Raw genomic sequence first — 19,606 nt, forward strand, 5'->3', positions numbered from 1 at the left:
CTAGTGCAGGGGCAGCTTTGGTAGAGGTGCTGTGCATGTTACCTAGTGCAGGGGCAGCTTTGGTATAGGTGCTGTGCATGTTACCTAGTGCAGGGGCAGCTTTGGTAGAGGTGCTGTGCATGTTACCTAGTGCAGGGGCAGCTTTGGTAGAGGTGCTGTGCATGTTACCTAGTGCAGGGGCAGCTTTGGTAGAGGTGCTGTGCATGTTACCTAGTGCAGGGGCAGCTTTGGTAGAGGTGCTGTGCATGTTACCTAGTGCAGGGGCAGCTTTGGTAGAGGTGCTGTGCATGTTTTCCAGCTGCTTGAGGAGGTGTGGCTCGCTCTGCTCATCCTTCCAGGTCACCTCCGCTGTGCTCTTCCATATTCCATATTGAACCACGCCCACCTGAGTGGTGTTCCGCCCTGCAGTGCACACACAAAGGAGTCAGTCCACTCGCATTCATCATGTAACATAACGTCAGTGGTGGAACTTAAGTAAAGTACTGTACTTACTTACAGTAAGTACTTTACTCAAGCATTTCCATTTTTCAGTACTTCTCCGAGGTAAACATTGTACTTTATTCTTTATTGTTGGTCTCTGGTATACCTATGTCTGCATCCTTGACGAATCGTTCCACGAAAGTCTTCATGTCTTCAAACTGTCCGTCGGCTTTCAGCAGGAACAGCACATCCAGGGGCTTCTTACACGGCACTGATCAAACACACATGTACAAATGAACAGCCATCAAAATAAGAACTATCCAGTTAGTTACACTCCTCCTGACAAAATACATTTGATTACAACATTAAGAACTTACAACAAAAAGAAGGACTTTTGGAAAATTTGGCAACCTCACATAGATTACTTAGCAACCATACTGTACCTATACCGCATACCGCCAGCGGTGTAGTTAATGGTAGTAAATATTAATGTATAGTGTTTGAATGTGATGCGTGGAGTCCATTCCCTCTTCCTTTCATCTCTCTCTGTTTATATTCTCTTTTTGTGCTTTGTGCTTCCACTACTACACTTATAATCTTCAATGGCCAATCGTATTTTTTAGTTAGTTATAGATTATATAGCCTATTGTTTGATTATTTTGTATGTTATTATTTTCTTTACATTTGACAATTTCAGACCACTGTTTTGAACACTGGGTTTTGTGTTTGTCTGTTTGCCAGCTCAAAAGCGGTCATGCTTGCAATATGAATAAACACAATATCATAAATAAATAATAATAAGGTGTAGTGTTTTACCTGTCGGTGGCAGGGTGGTGGTCACTGGTGGCAGGGTGGTGGTCCACGGGGGAAGCTCAGGGACCACCGGTATTTGGGTGTGCCGCGTGATGTTAACGATCTTGTGGACGACGTAGGTCAAACTGCTGTAGTCGTCCACCATTATCGGCCTCTCTGGGGTACTGAACTGCAGCAAGTCCTCCTCGCGGACCTTCGTCCCGATCCCGATGGGGTAGATGTACGTCCGGTTGCTCACGGATGGCGGGCGGGCCACAGTGTCGGTGGGCGGGTTCTCCGTCACCAGGAAGACCAGCTGGGGAGGGGAAGGGCCCGAGGGAGGCGGCTTAGATTCCTCCAGGACGGTTTCGATGGCGGCGCCCGTGTTGGTCTTGTTCCCGCCCCGCCAGCGAATCTGCCAGAGACGCTCGTGCAGCACCTGCCTCTGTCGCCTCACCTCCCACCGTCTGATCTCCACCGTGACGGTCACCGAGTACTGGACCACGGTGATGCGTACCAGCTCCTGCTTCTCCGTCAGCTCCGAGATCACCTCCTCCAGGAAGAGGAGGGACTTGTTGAAGCTGGCCTCTCCGACCGCGTCGGAGCCCTCCACGATGAAGGTCACGTCGACAGGCGCCGGCGGACCGGGGTGGGAGGTTGTAGTAGTAGGCGTAGTTATAGCAGTAGAAGATGTGGTAATAGTATCAGAAGACCTAGTAACAGTAGAAGACGTAGTGGAGGCGGTGGTGGGCGTTGTGGTGGGCGTTGTGCTGGTGGGTGGCAAGGTGGTGGTTGTCTTGGAGCCTCCAGCGTCTGGCCCCAGCGTGCAGAGGTAGTCCGACACCTCTAGCAGACGGTCAGGCAGCTCCCTCGTGCTGCTCAGCACGTAGGCCCTGTTCTCCGGGTTGGCCTTGGTGATGTCGTTGATCTGCGCCATGTTGACGCCGGGGCCCAGCGCCACCGTCAGCGTTTTGATGCTCTTCTTCTTGAGCATCTTGGCCGTGCTGCGGATGGGCCGCGGGTTGGCACTGGCCGTCAGTATGATGGCCACGCGGTCCGCATTCTCGCGCTTGTTCTTATCGTAGATGTTGATGGCCAGGTATTTGACGGCCTCGTCCAAGAAGGCTGCCGCTCCGCCTGTGTAATGCAGATCATGTACGGTCTTCTTAAACAGCCACTTCTGAACCTGCAGGCAGGAAGGAGGGAGAGACAAAGAGAGAGCGAAAGGGAGGGAAGGAGGGAGAGAGAGAGAGGTCCTGTGACACTCATTTTAGAAGGGTCAGCAACACAAAGCCAATATCTATGGTAAATTGAATCAATAACGCAGGATTTCACACAATGTTTAATGCGGGCCGTGCTGCCTGGCTTAAGGTCCCTCAGTATATGTTGGTGTCTACCTGCAGGTCATAGGTCTTGACTCCTGAGTGGAACAGCAGGACAGTGGCTCGCGTGTGAGCCGAGCCCATGCGGAAGCGCTCCACCACGCCCAGGATGAAGCGCTTCATGGCCTCGAAGTCGTCCTCGGACAGCGCCTCGGAGCCGTCCAGCAGGAAGGCCAGGTCTATGGCGCGGTCGCACGTGCCAGGGGGAACAGGCGTGGACTCGAAGGGTATGGTGTAGGGGGACGCAGTGGTAGTAGGGGTGGTGAACAACACAGCCGCGGCCGCGGGAGGACAAACCTCGCAGTTCAGCGTGTTATTCTCACAGTGACTGCAGCAAGCACAGACAGACATTAGAATAGAATGGAATAAAAAATATATATATATATATTTGCACATACTGTACTGCATTTACTCATCCTATGACTACTGGGCGCTCGGGGAGCAATTAGGGGTTCAGGGTCTTGTTCAGGGACATATGTAGACTGGACACATTGGCTGGCTCAGCTATTAACTGTGAGGAGCCACAACACGACATTTCACAAAGAAAACCACATTGTACATAATTACCATATCTTGCAGTGCTGGGGGTCATCATGGTTGAGGATGACCTTGTTGCCGTGGGAGATTCTCTGACCTTCGTGGATGCAGACCTTGCACTGGGACACGTCTACACAATGCATGGTCACCTCATCCAACAGTTGGCCTAGGCAACAGAAGAGGAGGGGTTAACTCATGAGCATTAGCTATATGCGCATGTGTACTGTATTCTAGATTTTTTTGAGTGAAAAGAGAAAAGGAAAGGAGAAAAGAAAGTGTGTGTATTAGAGGTTGTGCTCATTTACTTTTAACAATGCATCTCATGCATTGTCATACCTAAACAGCAGATCCAAAACGACAGATGGTAGCTGGGGTGGTGGAAGGTGAGCAGCAAAACATTAGCATACGGCAGCGCAGCAGAATCAGCAGCAGCAAGCAAGCAGGAGGAGGAGTGCAAACCCTTCCAGTTTAAATAGCCGGTATGAAGATGGAGTGAGTGTGTGATTGGCTGATTGAACCATGTGAGTGAGAACGCAATGCTGAGGCGGCCCAATTAAGGCCGGCAGCAAATGCACTGAGGTTTCCTGACTGAACTTGCTATGCACATGTCTGTGACAGGCGCAATGCTCATGTATCTTGTCACAGCGTGGGAATGTGTTACAGCAGTGTAGAAGTGACAATTGCAATTACCTGGGGGACAGTAGGCATGGCAGCCATCCACACAGGTGAGTGGACAGGGTAACGGTTGTGGGTGCTGGCAGGTGAGTGGGCAGGCAGATGAGCAGGTGTTATATCTCCACTGACACAACTCCTCCCCTACTACACCCGGACCTCTGGGGTTCAGTTCCTCACAGCTCATAGCTAAGAGAAATATACAAATGTACATTATATTGGCTCTTTCCTGTTGTTCTACATTCATTTTCCACATCGACAACATGATAAATACAATTAACTAGAAAAAGTGCTCCTCATCGGAGCATTGGTCTCCGCCAGGCCAGGTAAGTTATTGTGGGCAAGCAATGTTCAGTATTCAGTCATTACAGAGGGGAGTGGTTCATGATTTGAGACATCATTTGCGTGATGTCTGGACAAAATCTGTATGCCATGAATGCCAGCGTCCCTGACATGACATTCTGCTGTGAAATATTTGGTAATAACAGTTAATTTGCAAACTAATCTACCGGTACATACTTTTCCATGGAGACATTTAGTGTGGAAGGGGAAAAATGCCTAAAATAGGGACACCAAGAGTTAATGTGGTTATGCACTGCTAAGGACTTTTCACAACTACTGTATGTTATTTTGACATTTTACCTGGGATTATAAAATGTTGAATAATATGAACCCCGAAATATGGTAGATGATATTGTCTCTGGGTGGAAACCTCATATGTCCAAAATAAAAAAATAGCAAAAGTCTCAGATCTACAAGCTCAAAGCGTGTTGAAATGGCGGATCTGCTACTTGTGATGCTTTCATCTGACGCTGTAGTATGATCAAGTAGTAGGGCATTAATTTACGAAACAAAATCACAAACAAGTTTAAATATTGGTTTCTACCCGACAGCAACGATTAGCTAGTAATGACCTGTCCTGTGCTGTATGATATTGGACGGACACTCACGACAAAGATCATTGGATCGCCAACGGATGGACACGCCCACCTCTGAACAGGCCTGAGCGTAGGCTGCGATGACATCACAGAAGCACACACAGTCACCTACTGATGGACAAGAACACGCTGCCTCCACACACATCTCCACATATGGCTCTGGGTCCACCTAGACAGACATAATATACCATTTACAGTTCATACCGTATTTAGGAACACATGTCCACAGCATTGTGATACAGGGAGATTGATCATACAACTACAGCTTTGGGTGTGGCTTCAGTTCAGGTGGCATCACACCCACCAGGCAAACGCAAACCAGGCATACTTAATGAACTGGCCATATAAAAACAACATTTTAACCCATATAAAAACAACATTTTAACAAATACTGTACACCTTTTTGAAAAGAATATACCTCCTTATATAACAACAAGACCTGATGACAAAGACCCAAACGACCCAAACAGATCTTGTGTGTTGACATATTACCACTAGTGGTCTGTGTGGGCACTGGTTGAGAAACTGCTTTATGTTATTCTGTCTATGCCAATGCTGAGTTACTTAATACTGCAGTATCTCTGAGAGCTGGTTTCTCTTTCAATCTGTCCTTTGCAACTATCAAGACCCGACACCCAAAACCACTGAAGGGACATAAGTAGAAAACGGCATGCAGGATGGCCAAAACAAGAGGGTTGGTAAAGTCTCTCAGTGTACAGTAGGTAACACTCACCTGGCTGTTGCATTCCATAAAGAGGGAACTGGTGAGAACACGACAGGACTGCTCAACAGTTACCAACTTCACAATGTTGTCGCCGCATGGAGTGGGCAGCTACACACACACACACACACACACACACACACACACACACACACACACACACACACACAGGTTCAATAAATAGCATCAGCGTACGCCGTACAGTAATATATAATAACCACTCAATCAGCCTGTCTGACTGTGTAGTCATTATGTTTAGCCTCGGTAATGTGGTAGGAATGCATCTATTCAATCTACCAATGCTGTTGTAATAAGAAGCAATAATAAGCTAATGAACATGTAGAGTATAGCCTACCTGTGTTACATCGGCACAGCTGGGTTTGACTTTCCAGGAGTTTCCAAAGTGGGCGGAATCCACCTCCAACTGGTTGTTGCTGCTCATCAAATCGTTGTTAATGTTGCCATCGAAGTTCCCACACAGACCACACACTCGCCCCTACACACAGTGACAGGTAAGTACTGGGGGTCCTTGAAATTAAAATCGTTGAGAGAGAATCCTTGTTGTGAGCCATGAAGGATTACCCTGTGTTCGGCTGAGATGTGGACCAACAGTCGGGTTCCCTGGTCCCAGCTGATAGAAATGTGTTTCCCCAGCAGTAGAACATAGAACTGGCCAGAGCGAATGACCTCCACCTCCGTGCCCTGTAGTACTGGTCTCCTCATCCTCACCTACAGGCACACGGAAAGAAATCTTCTTCATGTGTGTGCGTGTGTCTGTGTGTGTGTGTGTGTGTGTGTGTGTGTGTGTGTGTATGTGTGTGTGTGTGTGTGCGTGCGTGCGTAGGTTACAGTACCTCTCCGTGCTGCATAGTAATCAGCCCTCCCTCGTAGAAGACTGTCAGTGCTTTGGCACAACGACGTCCCACAATGCCACAGGCCTCGTTCTCCACCAACACTCTGAACGAACCACCGTCCTCTCCGTTGCACATATCCTGAGAGGGAGAGCACAACATAAAGAGAGAGATGGAGAAAAGAGACATTCAATGTTATTGACTTCCAAGTCAATAACACTAGGGATGTCCTGATCACGTTTTATGCTCCCAATTCTATTCTGATCATTTGATTCAGAGTATCTGTCGATACCGATTTTGTTTTTCCGATATTTATATTTTTATAGAACACATATCACAATAGTACAATATTCAAAATCACAGACAGTATCCAGTCTAATATCATGATATGGATATAATATTGATACTATTATTACTATAGGGATGTCCTGATCATGTTTCTTTGCTCCCTATCCGATTAGATAATTTGAAAGTGACGTGACCGGCCCCGATTTCCGATCACGTGATCAGACCGGGATAACCCTAATCCACATAGTTCACTGGGATCCATCTGTCTCTTACCTGCACCAGGACATACTGGCAGAGGCCAGGAAAAGAGTATTTGAGTCCGTCAAATGTGATGTAGTGTCCTTCTCCGACCGTGCGACACACGCCGTCACACACCTTCTCTGTGCAGACCCACTTCCTGTTCTCACACACACTGCACAGGGGAGAGCCTTGTTAAGCGCACACACATGGTGACACACTGACACATGCAGATATATATCATAATCAGTTTAGAGTGCATTCAGGGCAGGCTGTCCTTTTTTACCAGGTGTTGCAATCCATGGAGACGCTCTGTCCTGCAGCATAGGGCCGGTTGTTATGGTAACAGGGACACTGTTCGGGCTGGATGCACTCCCTCCGGTGGCGCACCTGAAATAAATCATGCGATCATTCAGGGAACGAGAGGTCTCTTGCACACAGCTAAACGTAAACTTGCAATGACCTCTGATACTCACACTTTCTTTGCTCCTTTCCCCTTCAAAATGTTTTCATTATAGTCATTATGCCAATTCCCTAATTTTCCCTCATACTTGTGTTGTGTAATACTGCCACCGATCACCCCTAGGTTTTTGTCTTCTGACTGGTTTGTACTCCTAGGTATGGTATTGAAACCTGCCTTTTCATCTGACAGTGAGGCGCTTCACTGGGAGCACACTGTATCGCATGCATCAAAACACCACATATTCCTCACCTCACCTTCTACAGTAACTACAGTAGGTGGCCCTTGACCAAGCTACAGGAGTCGCTAGTGCAGCGACTAAGGACTCCCTCCCTCCGTGTGTGTGTGTGTGTGTGTGTGTGTGTGTGTGTGTTTTATGCTTACATATTAATAAATATATGATTTTGAAAATACGTTATTTATATTGCATGAAATGAATGAGGTATTACAGTGCCATTGGGACAGAGGCAACCGGGGATGCAGGCCTGACTGAGGCAGGGTAGGTCTAAGTTCTGGCAGGTTCTAGCGCACTCCAAGCCCTTCTCTCCTGCCTCACACTCCACACGTGTCAGTGGTGGGGGACAGGGGGCTGATCGCCGATCTGTGGAAGAACAATACACACAGAAAAGCGGATGCTAAGTTCAGATAGAAGAGTGGTAATACCACTGTGTGGGAGACCTGGGTTCAAATCCCGGATAGGACAGTTAATGAGTGTGAACACTAATATGTTAAGCACATTTAAAAAAGTTGATGTAACAGCTTTCATGACTGTATGTAATTTGGAAATGTTATTGCTTTTGTACTTAGATCAGAGCTTCTTGCTTTTCTTCTTGTTATGGATTGCAGCAGTAATTTACATGTAGAGCATTTAGGTCAGAGATATGACAAATTTGTGAAGATTACTGACACATTTACCAGATGTCCACTATACTATAGTATACTATATTACATTATATAACATTCAACACTCAATAACAGAGACATAATGTATCTCAGCAAATATACGGTACCTCTGGATGGTGCGATGACTGCATCGTCATAGAAGAAGTCAGACATCATATCTCCAGTGTCACCGGCACTACAGTGCATGGCACCATTCTCACAGTAGCTACACACAAACACACCATTAAAAGTCCATAGACTTGGCTGCCATTCGATTTACGCATTACGCCTAAGTGCTCTAAACAAACATTAAAAAGTCCATATAGACTTGGCTGCCATATGATGTAATTTTCAAAAGCCATGCATTGGAGGGGATAGTGCCCCTCAAAAAGCACTAACATAATACATGGTGATTATGCTTTCATACAATATGTACTGTATATGAACTACTAGTAAAGTAAATTTGTGTGTGTGTGTGTGTGTGTGTGTGTGTGTGTGCGCACACACACACACACACACACACACACACACACACACACACACACACACACACACACACACACACACACACACACACACACACACACACACACACACACACACACACACACACACACACACACACACACACACACCAGATGCTGCTGTGGTCGGCGTAGACGTCACTGGGCTGGTAGAGCTGTCCATCATGCAGGCAGGTGCAGCGGTCAGCGGTCACACACTCTCCAGAGTCACTCAGGTACTGTCCAACGGGGCAGAAACAGCCCTCCTCACACCCCCTCTCCCTCTCCCTCTCCCCGAGGCAGCCCGCTTCAGCCCCGGACAGAGAGCTACACGTCCGCTCACACACGCTGCCACAGGCCTCGTACACCTGGCCGCCAGTGCATTTCATTTCTGCCGTTAGTGGTGGAATAGAATAGAATAGAATAAACTTTATTTGCCATTTGCACAAATGCATATACTGTAGGAAATCATGAAGCTCAGCTCCCAGGTTCAGCATTTAAAAAGACCGAAAATACAGACAAGACATATTCAGACACACGTTTCAATTGAAACGTGTGTGTGTGTGTGTGTGTGTGTGTGTGTGTGTGTGTGTGTGTGTGTGTGTGTGTGTGTGTGTTTTCACACTTCACATTCACATGCACACATCTCTCCACGAGCACATGATGTGACTGATCTCATTCTGTCTATGCGTGTGCTCTGATGGGTTTACCACAGAGCGAGGGGGATCTCCAGTTGAGCAGGACTCCTCTGGCGGAGCAGGCGGCGGCGTAGGCCGACAGAGCGGAGCAGACGCACGCCTCGCCGTCCACGCAGGCACACGCGTCGTAGCGGCAGAAGCTCTGGAAAGGAGCCGGGTTCACCAGGAAGTGGCACGGGCTGAATGCGTCCGACAATATCACCGAACACGCCTCCTCCGCAAAACGCACTAAAGAATGACGAGGATACAATGATGTGGTACAAGGTCAGGATGGGTGTTGATGATGTGGACAATGATACATTACAAGGCAATGCGTCTGCAAAGACATAAGCATGAATCCGTATATGAGGTTATTACTAGGATAATGGTTACGTTTCGACATAGTGGTGAGTGTGGTGAATTAATCAAGTTGTCAATGGCAATAAATAAATATAATTTCAGCAAAGCATACTAAATGGGGGAAACAAGAATGTGTTTGTATTTTATTCTGTTGATGATGTATTCAATATGATGGATATACACTGATACATATATTAAGGAGTATCAAATGATGAATGGGTCACAGGTCTGGAGGATGTATTGTCTACTCTACACATTGTATTAAGGTCTGAGGAACAGCTTTGGCTCAAACCGTTACCATTTAAGAGTAAAGACATAACTGTATCTGGGAGCTGAAAATGGTGTTCGGACTCTTTTTATTCTTGATCTATCGCTGTTTTTGATCCGGCACCCTTGGCTTATATATGCATCTGCGTGTCTTTTTGGCTGTTTTTCAGCCTCTTCTGCCACAGCAAAATATGCTATAACAGAGTGTTGCACTGTGTGCTGTGCATGCATGTGTAATGAATATATGTGTGTCAGTACCTCTCTTGGGATTGAGTGCACATGGGTCAGCCTCAGGTCTGTGGGTGGAGTCACAGTCTCCGTTGATCCTCCAAGACTGGCCGAAAGAATGAGGCTGGGCCTCGACCAGTCCAGCAGAGAGGAAGTCATCGCCTTGGTTACCATTGTAGTTACCACAGAGACCACAGGTCTGCCCTGCCCATGTTGGTCCCAGCTGGAGAAGGTGACAGCATTTTAAGGTTACCAAGGTTTCATGCGTCAAACATAATTTCCGACAATGTAAACTTGTTCTACCTTTAAGAGCACCCGACCCCGTCCATCCCAGTCCAGACGAAGGTCACTTCCAAACGTCACACTCACGGACGACTGGACTGAACTCTGAATGTGTAGATTACCTGTAAATCAAATTGCACACATGGAAGAAAGATAGACCAATGTACTAATCCCAATGCAACTTGGGAAACATTCACAAGATCCCTCATTTGTAAGTTTAAAAAAATGCACGGAAAGGCCACTGTATTTATATTTCTCTTGTATGTCCTCCCTGTGCCCGTTCTCCTACTACATGAATAGTCCGCTGAACACTGATTGGCTCGAACTCGCCGATTCCATTTTTGAAGCTGGCTCCCGGCTACTTCTGTGACTACAGCTGAAAGTATCAATAACCCTCAACCCTCTGGTGCCCTTGCATAGGGTCTTTGGCATTAAATCCTATGACATTAGCAGGTGGGTCTGGATGTTCCTATGACATTACCATGTAGCATGGGGGTCTGGATGTTCATGCCGTTGACAGAGACCAGGCCTCCATGCTTCAGCTTCACTGTCATGTTGTCCAGTGAGGGCAGGGTGAGAGTCACTGAGCGGGTGCACACCGCATCCCGGTCATCTGCACACTGAAGCACAGTACAAACAAGGCATTGCACTGTGAAATCCCGATCGTATTGATACTCTTGTGAAAACACAGATAGAGAGACACGAACGGTACTGTGCATCTGCATTATAACTGTATGTTGGCATACATGCAGGCAATACCTGTACAGTCTCAATGATGACAGAAAACTGCCCATTAGTGCAGTCTCTGGCCAGCAGGTACTGACACTGGCCAGTGAAGGTGAAGAACTTGTTATCGAACGTCTTGAAGTGAGACTGACCCATCACCAAGCACTCTCCTACAACACAAATGGAGTAGGTTGAATCAACAATGTCCGAACAAAATGACTGAATAATGAGGAACAATCAGTCAGTGAAAACATCCTACTCACCAGGGCAGCCTTCATTGGTGCATTCCCATGAGCCGTGGCGGCATATGCTTTTTAGATAACAGAGACTCTGCTTAGTTAGTTATTGAAAATGTGTTATGAACTGTAGACTATATGCATCAATGATTATTAGTGATGAACAATATCGATATCAGCCGATATTTCATTAAAAATGCAATATCTGCATCGAACCGATATCCAAATAATTCGGATATCTTTTCACCAATATTTTTTTGCCGATATTGACTGATATTTCACATATTGACCGATATTTCAACAATATTGACACAATAATAATGTGACCGTTAATGGCTTTCAAAATGGAGAAATAAAATCCGCAATGAGCTCAATATAAATATAATAAATAATACATTGGTATCGGCCGGTTTGACCCTACATATTATCAATACCGATAGGAGTCAAAATTTCAATATTGTGCATCTCTAATGATTACGTACAGTATACATGCGTGACAAACAAGAGTGTGCTCTCCCACTCACCAGGAGTTACAGTCCTGAGAGATGGAGGATCCTGGAGGGAAGTGTCTGCCCATGTGCGCACAGGAACACTGGGACACTTCCACACAGTGGTCTCCGTCCAGTACCTTCCCCACTGACACACAGACACATATACAGTATACTGTTATTTGACATGTTTGGAGACGAGGAAACAGACATGGATGCAACGGATGGAGAATAACAGTGTAAAGGGGCGTATTACCGGGGCATGTGCAGCCGTCGACACACTCTTCCTTACACACCTCCTGGATGTTGAGACTCTGGCAGGTGGTAGAGCATGACTGGCTGCATTCCTTGTACTCCATCCCAATTGGACACTTGGGGGCTGTGGACAGACGCATAGACACACATGGGCATTTGGGTCCGAGTGATAACAGTCTCAATCTGGGGCCCTGTTAGACACACACAGGCAGGCACACGTGCAGGCCCGCATGCACGCACGCACAAGCATTATTTTGATCCATGGCCTTAATGGCTTGTCAACACATTGTCTGACTTACAGCACTGGCTCTCCTCCAGCCAGCCTTTTAGAAGTGCCCCGTGGGCGTGACATGTCCGTGCATACTCCAATAGGACGGCACAGTGGCAGTCATGCCCCGCCCCATGGCCACAGTGACACATCTCTTCCTCACACAGAGCCTGGAAGGCCTCGGGAGAGACCAGGTGGGCACAGTGCAGAAACGCACTGGAGGTCCGCAGGACACCACAGCTGGTCAGCTCCTGAACACACACCATACATTCATAGATACACACACACACACACACACACACAGATGAATTCATAATTGTTTAGAAATATGATTGAAGGCCACTTTCATAACATTGTTATTGCTATTATTTCATCACTCCCATAGTGCCTAAAAGTTGACAGGAATCTATTCTCCTCAGTCCAAATCAATTCTCACACAGTCAGACTCTTGGAGGTATATTGCATGTAAAACTCCAAATATATTGTTAACATTCATCATTGTGATGGGTCCAGTGGCCTTTTACAAAATTATTGGAGTTTTACTATCAGTTTTCCGCCATCGCCCTGCAGTGATATAGTGTAACTGTGTAGGGTTCACACAAACATTGCGGATGTGCGAATCAATAGAATCAGAAATGAGGAACCACATACACAAGGGACTTACCAGCCTTGAGACAGCTGCAGTATTTGTGGAAGCAGATAAAAACAAGAAACAGAACTACAATCAGTGTCTATGCCAAATGAAAAGGGCACAAGCTAGCATGGGCACAAGCTAGCCTCTGTGGACACAGAAACCGCTAAAATACTATGAGATTCAATAAATCACAATGGATGTCTTTGTGACCTTTATCATGACATCTGTGTACTTTACAAAAGAGGGATTATTCCATTTACAATCAAGAATTAGTTTCCTGTTGTTAAAACTTCCACCCAGATAAACACACACATGCTCAGTGTTTAATTATTTGTAAATTCAAGAGTGTGCAAATGAAACATTTGTCCAATCTCAGAGCTAAATTATCACTCAGGACTTAAAGGTGTCATGGTCACGTCCTGAGCCCCTCCGTTTGTCCATGATTTTCCTCTGTCTCTCCACAAGTCCTGCTCCTCTGACTCTGATTGCCCTGAGTGCCATCACCAGCTGAACCAGGTTGGGTGATGAGCTCCAGTGACTATTTAAACTCTGCCTTGTGTTTGTTCAGTGCTGGATCTTAAGTTAGTGTCAGGTTTTATGTTCAGTGTATGTACTTCTGTTATCCTATGTCATTTCCCAAGTAAAGTGAAGTTTATGTGATCTTCTTGTCCTGCCTTTGTTTGAGACTTTGAGTTTCATTTTTATAGTGAAATATCCCTTTAAGATTGCAGCCTTGTTTAGTTGATGAAGGCCCTTTGATAGGCTGAAGAATGAACCGATGCAGACAAGGAGAGTGTCAGGGTCTCTTTAGGCTGAAGAATGAACCGATGCAGACAAGGAGAGTGTCAGGGTCTCTTGCCTCCTTATTATAAACGCTGACAAAACGACAGAGAGACTAAAGGGGAATGATTGTCACACTTTGTTTGTCAGATACTGGGACGGTGGACCCCCAGAAGAGAAGATTTGTTAAAAAAAATCTAAATTATTCCAAATTTACACAAATATGTTTTATATTTTTCTAATAGTTTCAGAAATAGCAGATGTACAAGCTCGCAGTGTGGCACTATGTGAGGCGCTGTGAGCTTTCCCAGTCTGAAAGGGAAATACAGCTCAGACCTCATGTTTTTAATAGAAGGATTTCCAGCCTGGAAAATGTCCCCACACAGTAATGACCTCCCTGCTGGCAATGTTTGTCATTATTTGTGATTCTTCATTTAAGTGCAGTACAATGTTTCATGAATCACCTGTAGGATGACATGACAGCAAGACACTAATCTAATTGATGAGCTGACCATAACAACACAGACATCCAGCCTTGCATACACACACTACGTACGCACGCATGCACGCATGCATGCAAAGTACACACACTACACACCCACACAAGACAATGATTGGCCCTCTCACCGCTGAGGTATCTTTTGTGCTGTTACAAGTCTGGCTGGCAGGGCTGACCCGTCGACAGGATTGACCAGCTCCTTTCATCACCCATGAATTTGCAAAGTCATAACTGTCCTCTGTCTGGAAACCTGAAATAAAAATAAAATGTACACAGGCAAAAACAACCTCAAATTGACAGATTACTGACTTTCTTAATGTGACCCTGACATTTCCACCTTTCTCTTGCTAACTTTCTCCTTGTTATCTTTTCCTGTTATGGGTCGCAACTCTTCCTGCTGGTGAGTGCTGGTGACTCAGATTGTTTCCTAAATTCCAGTAATTACGCATTTACGCACTTAGACTTTCTTTTCATCCCTCTCACCCACACAAACACTGCACACTCACACGCCTTCATGCAGAGCCCAACCAATGCCAGATTTTGGGATCCGATGCCGACACCGATTTTGGAGAGTCCTCCGACCATTGATAGATTTTTAAATTATAATTGCTGATACCGATGTCATCAAAGAAGTCTATATATACAGTAAGTGGCCTGTATCAGCTAAAGTAAACCCATATATCAGTCTGGCTCTAGCAGAGTCACACACTTGTATACATATCCCTCCCCTTATTATATAGTATATACCCTCTTGAGCAGTATAATCATCGTTGGGAACAGAGTTGAAGTTGCCACACAGCCCACAGGTGCGGTTGTTATGGCGTTCGCTCAGCGTCACAGCGATGTTGGCAGCGTTGTCGATGGTAAAGGTGAAGCCGAACTCCTCACTCCACAGCTTATAGAAGCCCAGCTCCTGGCCCGCAAACACGGCGTGAGACGCATAGGGCAGGGAGAGCCTACACACAGACAGATGCAAACACTAGAATAGGTACACAGAAACAGAATAACTCCAATTTATGGGCCCCTTCCCTACTTCCTTCACAGGTGTTGGCTCTGTTCCATTTAGTGCTCAAACGTTTTTAATTTCAAGGACCCTCATAACTCTGAGTGTACAAGTGGAAGTGGAACCAAGTGGACCCACAATAGCAGCACCCTGACTCTGTTTGACCAGAATTGTACAGAGACTTCATTACTACCATCGGTAGCCCAAGTTATTTCCAAAATGTCGTGTGTGCATAGAGCCTATATTTCCCAATCCCCTGCACCAGTGAGTTGTGTGTGGCATTTTTTGCTCAACAAGGATGAGTTAATCCACTGATTTCACAGCACATTTTTATCCAATAACGTTCCTGTGTTCTATGTAAAGTCCTCCTGTATCCATTTGTAACTCTGAGAGTGTACAGATGTAAGGGAAAGGGGAACCTTTTGGCTACATCATTCTGTACACACTCAGAGTCAACACTGAAGACTTTACGTACCTCTTTCCTCCTTGTGAGAGACGTCCGTCCACAGACAGGTGCAGCTCAAAGACGTCCCCCAGAAACAGAGTGACGCCGCTCCTCCGCCCATGGGCAAAGTCACCTGCAAACATACAGCACACACAGTCAGACAGACACATCACAGATACGGGCATACAGCCAAATCATATATTAGGCTGCCTTGCCAACAGGCATGCGCAGAGGGCCTTTGATTGGACTGATTGAGACTGCATTACAGACACCTGTGCTGTTAATCATAATTTAGTAGGTTCACCTTGCTCTGCAGAGAGAGTTCAGTTTTCAGTTTGTGTTTGACAGAGCAAAACACCTCCTTTTGACTGTGCGTCAATGACGATATGTAAGTGTATTTTGTCCATGTTATCACAGTACATGTAACATGTAACAGTTTGATGGTCAACCTAAGTTTGCTGTTACTATTTATTGTTTGTTTGATAACTTTGTGAAACTATGGATGTTTATGGCAAGGTCAAACACAAACACAGTCAGACAGAGACAGACAGACAGACAGACAGACAGACAGACAGACAGAGACACCATCAGACAGACAGAGACACCATCAGACACAGAGACAAACACAGTCAGATATAAATACAGTATTTACCATAGTAAACTTCATAATGCAGACAGCAAGCACACTGTAATTATGGCTGACATAAGTAAATGACTGGAGGTAAAATGAAGGGCTGTGTCCAAAGACTGATGATATATACTGGGGCAAATGACTGCCCTCTTATTGTGGCATTATGACATTCATGAATTGAACTATTGTACATGTGTGTATACTGTAGTCTCACCCAATAGGGTAAAGGAGCGGTGCTGACAGTCTCCAGCCAATAAGTAGCTGCAGTCCCCAGGAAACTCGTACAAAACGCCGTCAAATGTATGAACGTGGTGTCGCCCGAACAGACTGCATCTGCCCGTCGTGCCCGCCACCACACAAGCTACACACACACACACACACACGCACACACACACACACACACACACACACACAAAAACACAATTGTTCTGTTTGAAACAGGTCTACAGTGGCAAAAATAACACAAAGAGCATGTGCATACGAGCTCTTAATGCATCGCCTCATTTGTTTTGCTCGTACGCCGAAGTATCAATAATACTAGGGCTAAAGTGGGTAATCAGACTACTCAATTTAGTCGACTACACAAAATCAATTAGAATTGTTTGTTTTAAATCGTTGAGGTATACAGTATGTAAAAGAAACGCTTCTCGATTATTCGACTAATTGGAAAAGTAATCGAGAAAATAATCGTTAATTGTACCCCTATGTTGAGGATATGTTCAACTCACCTATAAGATGCAGCAGAACCCATAGTTCTCTCCAACATCGCAGATTACACATCTGAAACTCACACACACACACACACACACACACACACACACACACACACACACACACACACACACACACACACACACACACACACACACATTTTGTCATCAATTTCACCATCAATATCAACTGAGATGATGAGGACCCTCTCTAATACCAGATGCTGCATCTCAAGGGGCTTATCCTCTAAATACATTTCAAATAGAATGTTTGGCTATGTTCTCCTAAAGTATCCAGTTCCCTTGGCTATATATGTTCTCCTAAAGTATCCAGTTCCCTTGGCTATGTTCTCCTATAAAGTATCCAGTTCCCTTGGCTATATATGTTCTCCTAAAGTATCCAGTTCCCTTGGCTATGTTCTCCTATAAAGTATCCAGTTCCCTTGGATATGTTCTAAAGTATCCAGTTCCCTTGGCTATGTTCTCCTAAAGTATCCAGTTCCCTTGGCTATGTTCTCCTATAAAGTATCCAGTTCCCTTGGCTATGTTCTCCTATAAAGTATCCAGTTCCCTTGGCTATGTTCTCCTATAAAGTATCCAGTTCCCTTGGCTATGTTCTCCTAAAGTACCCAGTTCCCTTGACTATGTTCTCCTATAAAGTATCCAGTTCCCTTGGCTATGTTCTCCTATAAAGTATCCAGTTCCCTTGGCTATGTTCTAAAGTATCCAGTTCCCTTGGCTATGTTCTCCTATAAAGTATCCAGTTCCCTTGGCTATGTTCTCCTATAAAGTATCCAGTTCCCTTGGCTATGTTCTCCTATAAAGTATCCAGTTCCCTTGGCTATGTTCTAAAGTATCCAGTTCCCTTGGCTATGTTCTCCTAAAGTATCCAGTTCCCTTGGCTATGTTCTCCTATAAAGTATCCAGTTCCCTTGGCTATGTTCTAAAGTATCCAGTTCCCTTGGCTATGTTCTCCTATAAAGTATCCAGTTCCCTTGGCTATGTTCTCCTAAAGTATCCAGTTCCCTTGGCTATGTTCTCCTAAAGTATCCAGTTCCCTTGGCTATGTTCTCCTATAAAGTATCCAGTTCCCTTGGCTATGTTCTAAAGTATCCAGTTCCCTTGGCTATGTTCTCCTATAAAGTATCCAGTTCCCTTGGCTATGTTCTCCTATAAAGTATCCAGTTCCCTTGGCTATGTTCTCCTAAAGTATCCAGTTCCCTTGGCTATGTTCTCCTATAAAGTATCCAGTTCCCTTGGCTATGTTCTCCTATAAAGTATCCAGTTCCCTTGGCTATGTTCTCCTATAAAGTATCCAGTTCCCTTGGCTATGTTCTCCTATAAAGTATCCAGTTCCCTTGGCTATGTTCTCCTATAAAGTATCCAGTTCCCTTGGCTATGTTCTCCTAAAGTATCCAGTTCCCTTGGCTATGTTCTCCTATAAAGTATCCAGTTCCCTTGCGTACCTCCATGTCGGCGTCAAAAAGTGGCCTATCCTAAAGCAAATATAGAATCCAAATTGGGGAATGTCAAATCCACCGGTTGCACGGTTCAAAGTGTGCACACTCTAGGCATCATGAGCACGCAGTGAGCACTCTTCCATTAATTCTCGCTTCAACAAGGAATCAGGAGAAAAGGTGCAACATTTATAAGCACACACATAGAGACTGGGAGCACAGAGGAAGCTCTGATTTATAGCAAAGGAAATAACCCCCCTCCACTCACTAATACCCCCTACCCCACACACACACACACACACACACACACAGTCACACACACACGTACACTCGATGCCAGGTTAAACAGGGAGGGAGAATATTATGATGACCAATACTCTGTGTATGCCAAACACTGCACCCTCCCCTACACCCCCCCACAACCACCACCACCAAAACACCCCCTGAAGGACAATGCCAGGATGTGCCCGCTGATTGCCTGGCTGACAGACTGGTTGACTGTTACGCATGTGTATCGTTGCCAACTCAAACATCTCTTGAGTGGGATGAAACACAACCACACTCACTGGAGATAACCCATGCAATCACGCTGCAACACTGGTACCAAACACACAAACACATGAGTCACATGCACAAATAACACGCACACACATGCACGCACGCATGCACACACACACACACACACACACACACACACACACACAAGGAATCAATGATGGCAAGAGAGAAAGTGACTAAATCATAAGACATCTTGATAACTGTCTGATAGAAGTACAGTAGACAAAACAGTGGAAATGCTGTCTTTCTGCAGGCGTTCTGAGCTTTTAGATTAGCTATTTTTGGAGTGGATTTATTTTCCTCACAAGTGCCCACATTTCTGTTGTGCCCAGTTTCCTATAGGCTATTCCATGGTAGGCTACACCACAATTGGCACAGTGACAAATACATCCAAACTGATCAAAGAAAGGTATTTGTCT

General features: G+C 45.5%; 1 protein-coding gene across 1 annotated transcript in view; it reads right to left on the minus strand.

Moving 5' to 3' along the window:
- Positions 1-18,822, minus strand: part of vwf (von Willebrand factor) — a 37,386-nt gene extending 18,564 nt beyond the window's left edge. Inside the window, exons 1-31 of the mRNA XM_080760790.1 lie at positions 18,639-18,822; positions 17,191-17,242; positions 16,677-16,823; positions 15,862-15,964; positions 15,131-15,339; positions 14,512-14,633; positions 12,502-12,721; positions 12,204-12,326; positions 11,984-12,095; positions 11,487-11,533; positions 11,257-11,393; positions 10,979-11,117; positions 10,519-10,619; positions 10,246-10,438; positions 9,394-9,609; positions 8,816-9,074; positions 8,309-8,406; positions 7,748-7,899; positions 7,125-7,228; positions 6,875-7,013; positions 6,317-6,454; positions 6,045-6,191; positions 5,818-5,958; positions 5,475-5,573; positions 4,754-4,910; positions 3,822-3,992; positions 3,162-3,297; positions 2,610-2,922; positions 1,237-2,398; positions 587-691; positions 253-402 (exon numbers count right to left, since the gene is read on the minus strand). Coding sequence (XP_080616916.1) covers positions 253-402; positions 587-691; positions 1,237-2,398; positions 2,610-2,922; positions 3,162-3,297; positions 3,822-3,992; positions 4,754-4,910; positions 5,475-5,573; positions 5,818-5,958; positions 6,045-6,191; positions 6,317-6,454; positions 6,875-7,013; positions 7,125-7,228; positions 7,748-7,899; positions 8,309-8,406; positions 8,816-9,074; positions 9,394-9,609; positions 10,246-10,438; positions 10,519-10,619; positions 10,979-11,117; positions 11,257-11,393; positions 11,487-11,533; positions 11,984-12,095; positions 12,204-12,326; positions 12,502-12,721; positions 14,512-14,633; positions 15,131-15,339; positions 15,862-15,964; positions 16,677-16,823; positions 17,191-17,242; positions 18,639-18,644 — 5,398 coding nt within the window. The 5' untranslated portion in view covers positions 18,645-18,822. The remainder of the gene's footprint in view (positions 1-252; positions 403-586; positions 692-1,236; positions 2,399-2,609; positions 2,923-3,161; positions 3,298-3,821; positions 3,993-4,753; positions 4,911-5,474; positions 5,574-5,817; positions 5,959-6,044; positions 6,192-6,316; positions 6,455-6,874; positions 7,014-7,124; positions 7,229-7,747; positions 7,900-8,308; positions 8,407-8,815; positions 9,075-9,393; positions 9,610-10,245; positions 10,439-10,518; positions 10,620-10,978; positions 11,118-11,256; positions 11,394-11,486; positions 11,534-11,983; positions 12,096-12,203; positions 12,327-12,501; positions 12,722-14,511; positions 14,634-15,130; positions 15,340-15,861; positions 15,965-16,676; positions 16,824-17,190; positions 17,243-18,638) is intronic.
- Positions 18,823-19,606: the final 784 nt, after the last annotated feature.

The sequence above is a fragment of the Protomyctophum bolini genome, assembly GCF_963924005.1.
Source record: "Protomyctophum bolini genome assembly, chromosome: 4".
Taxonomy (NCBI): Eukaryota; Metazoa; Chordata; class Actinopteri; order Myctophiformes; family Myctophidae; genus Protomyctophum; species Protomyctophum bolini.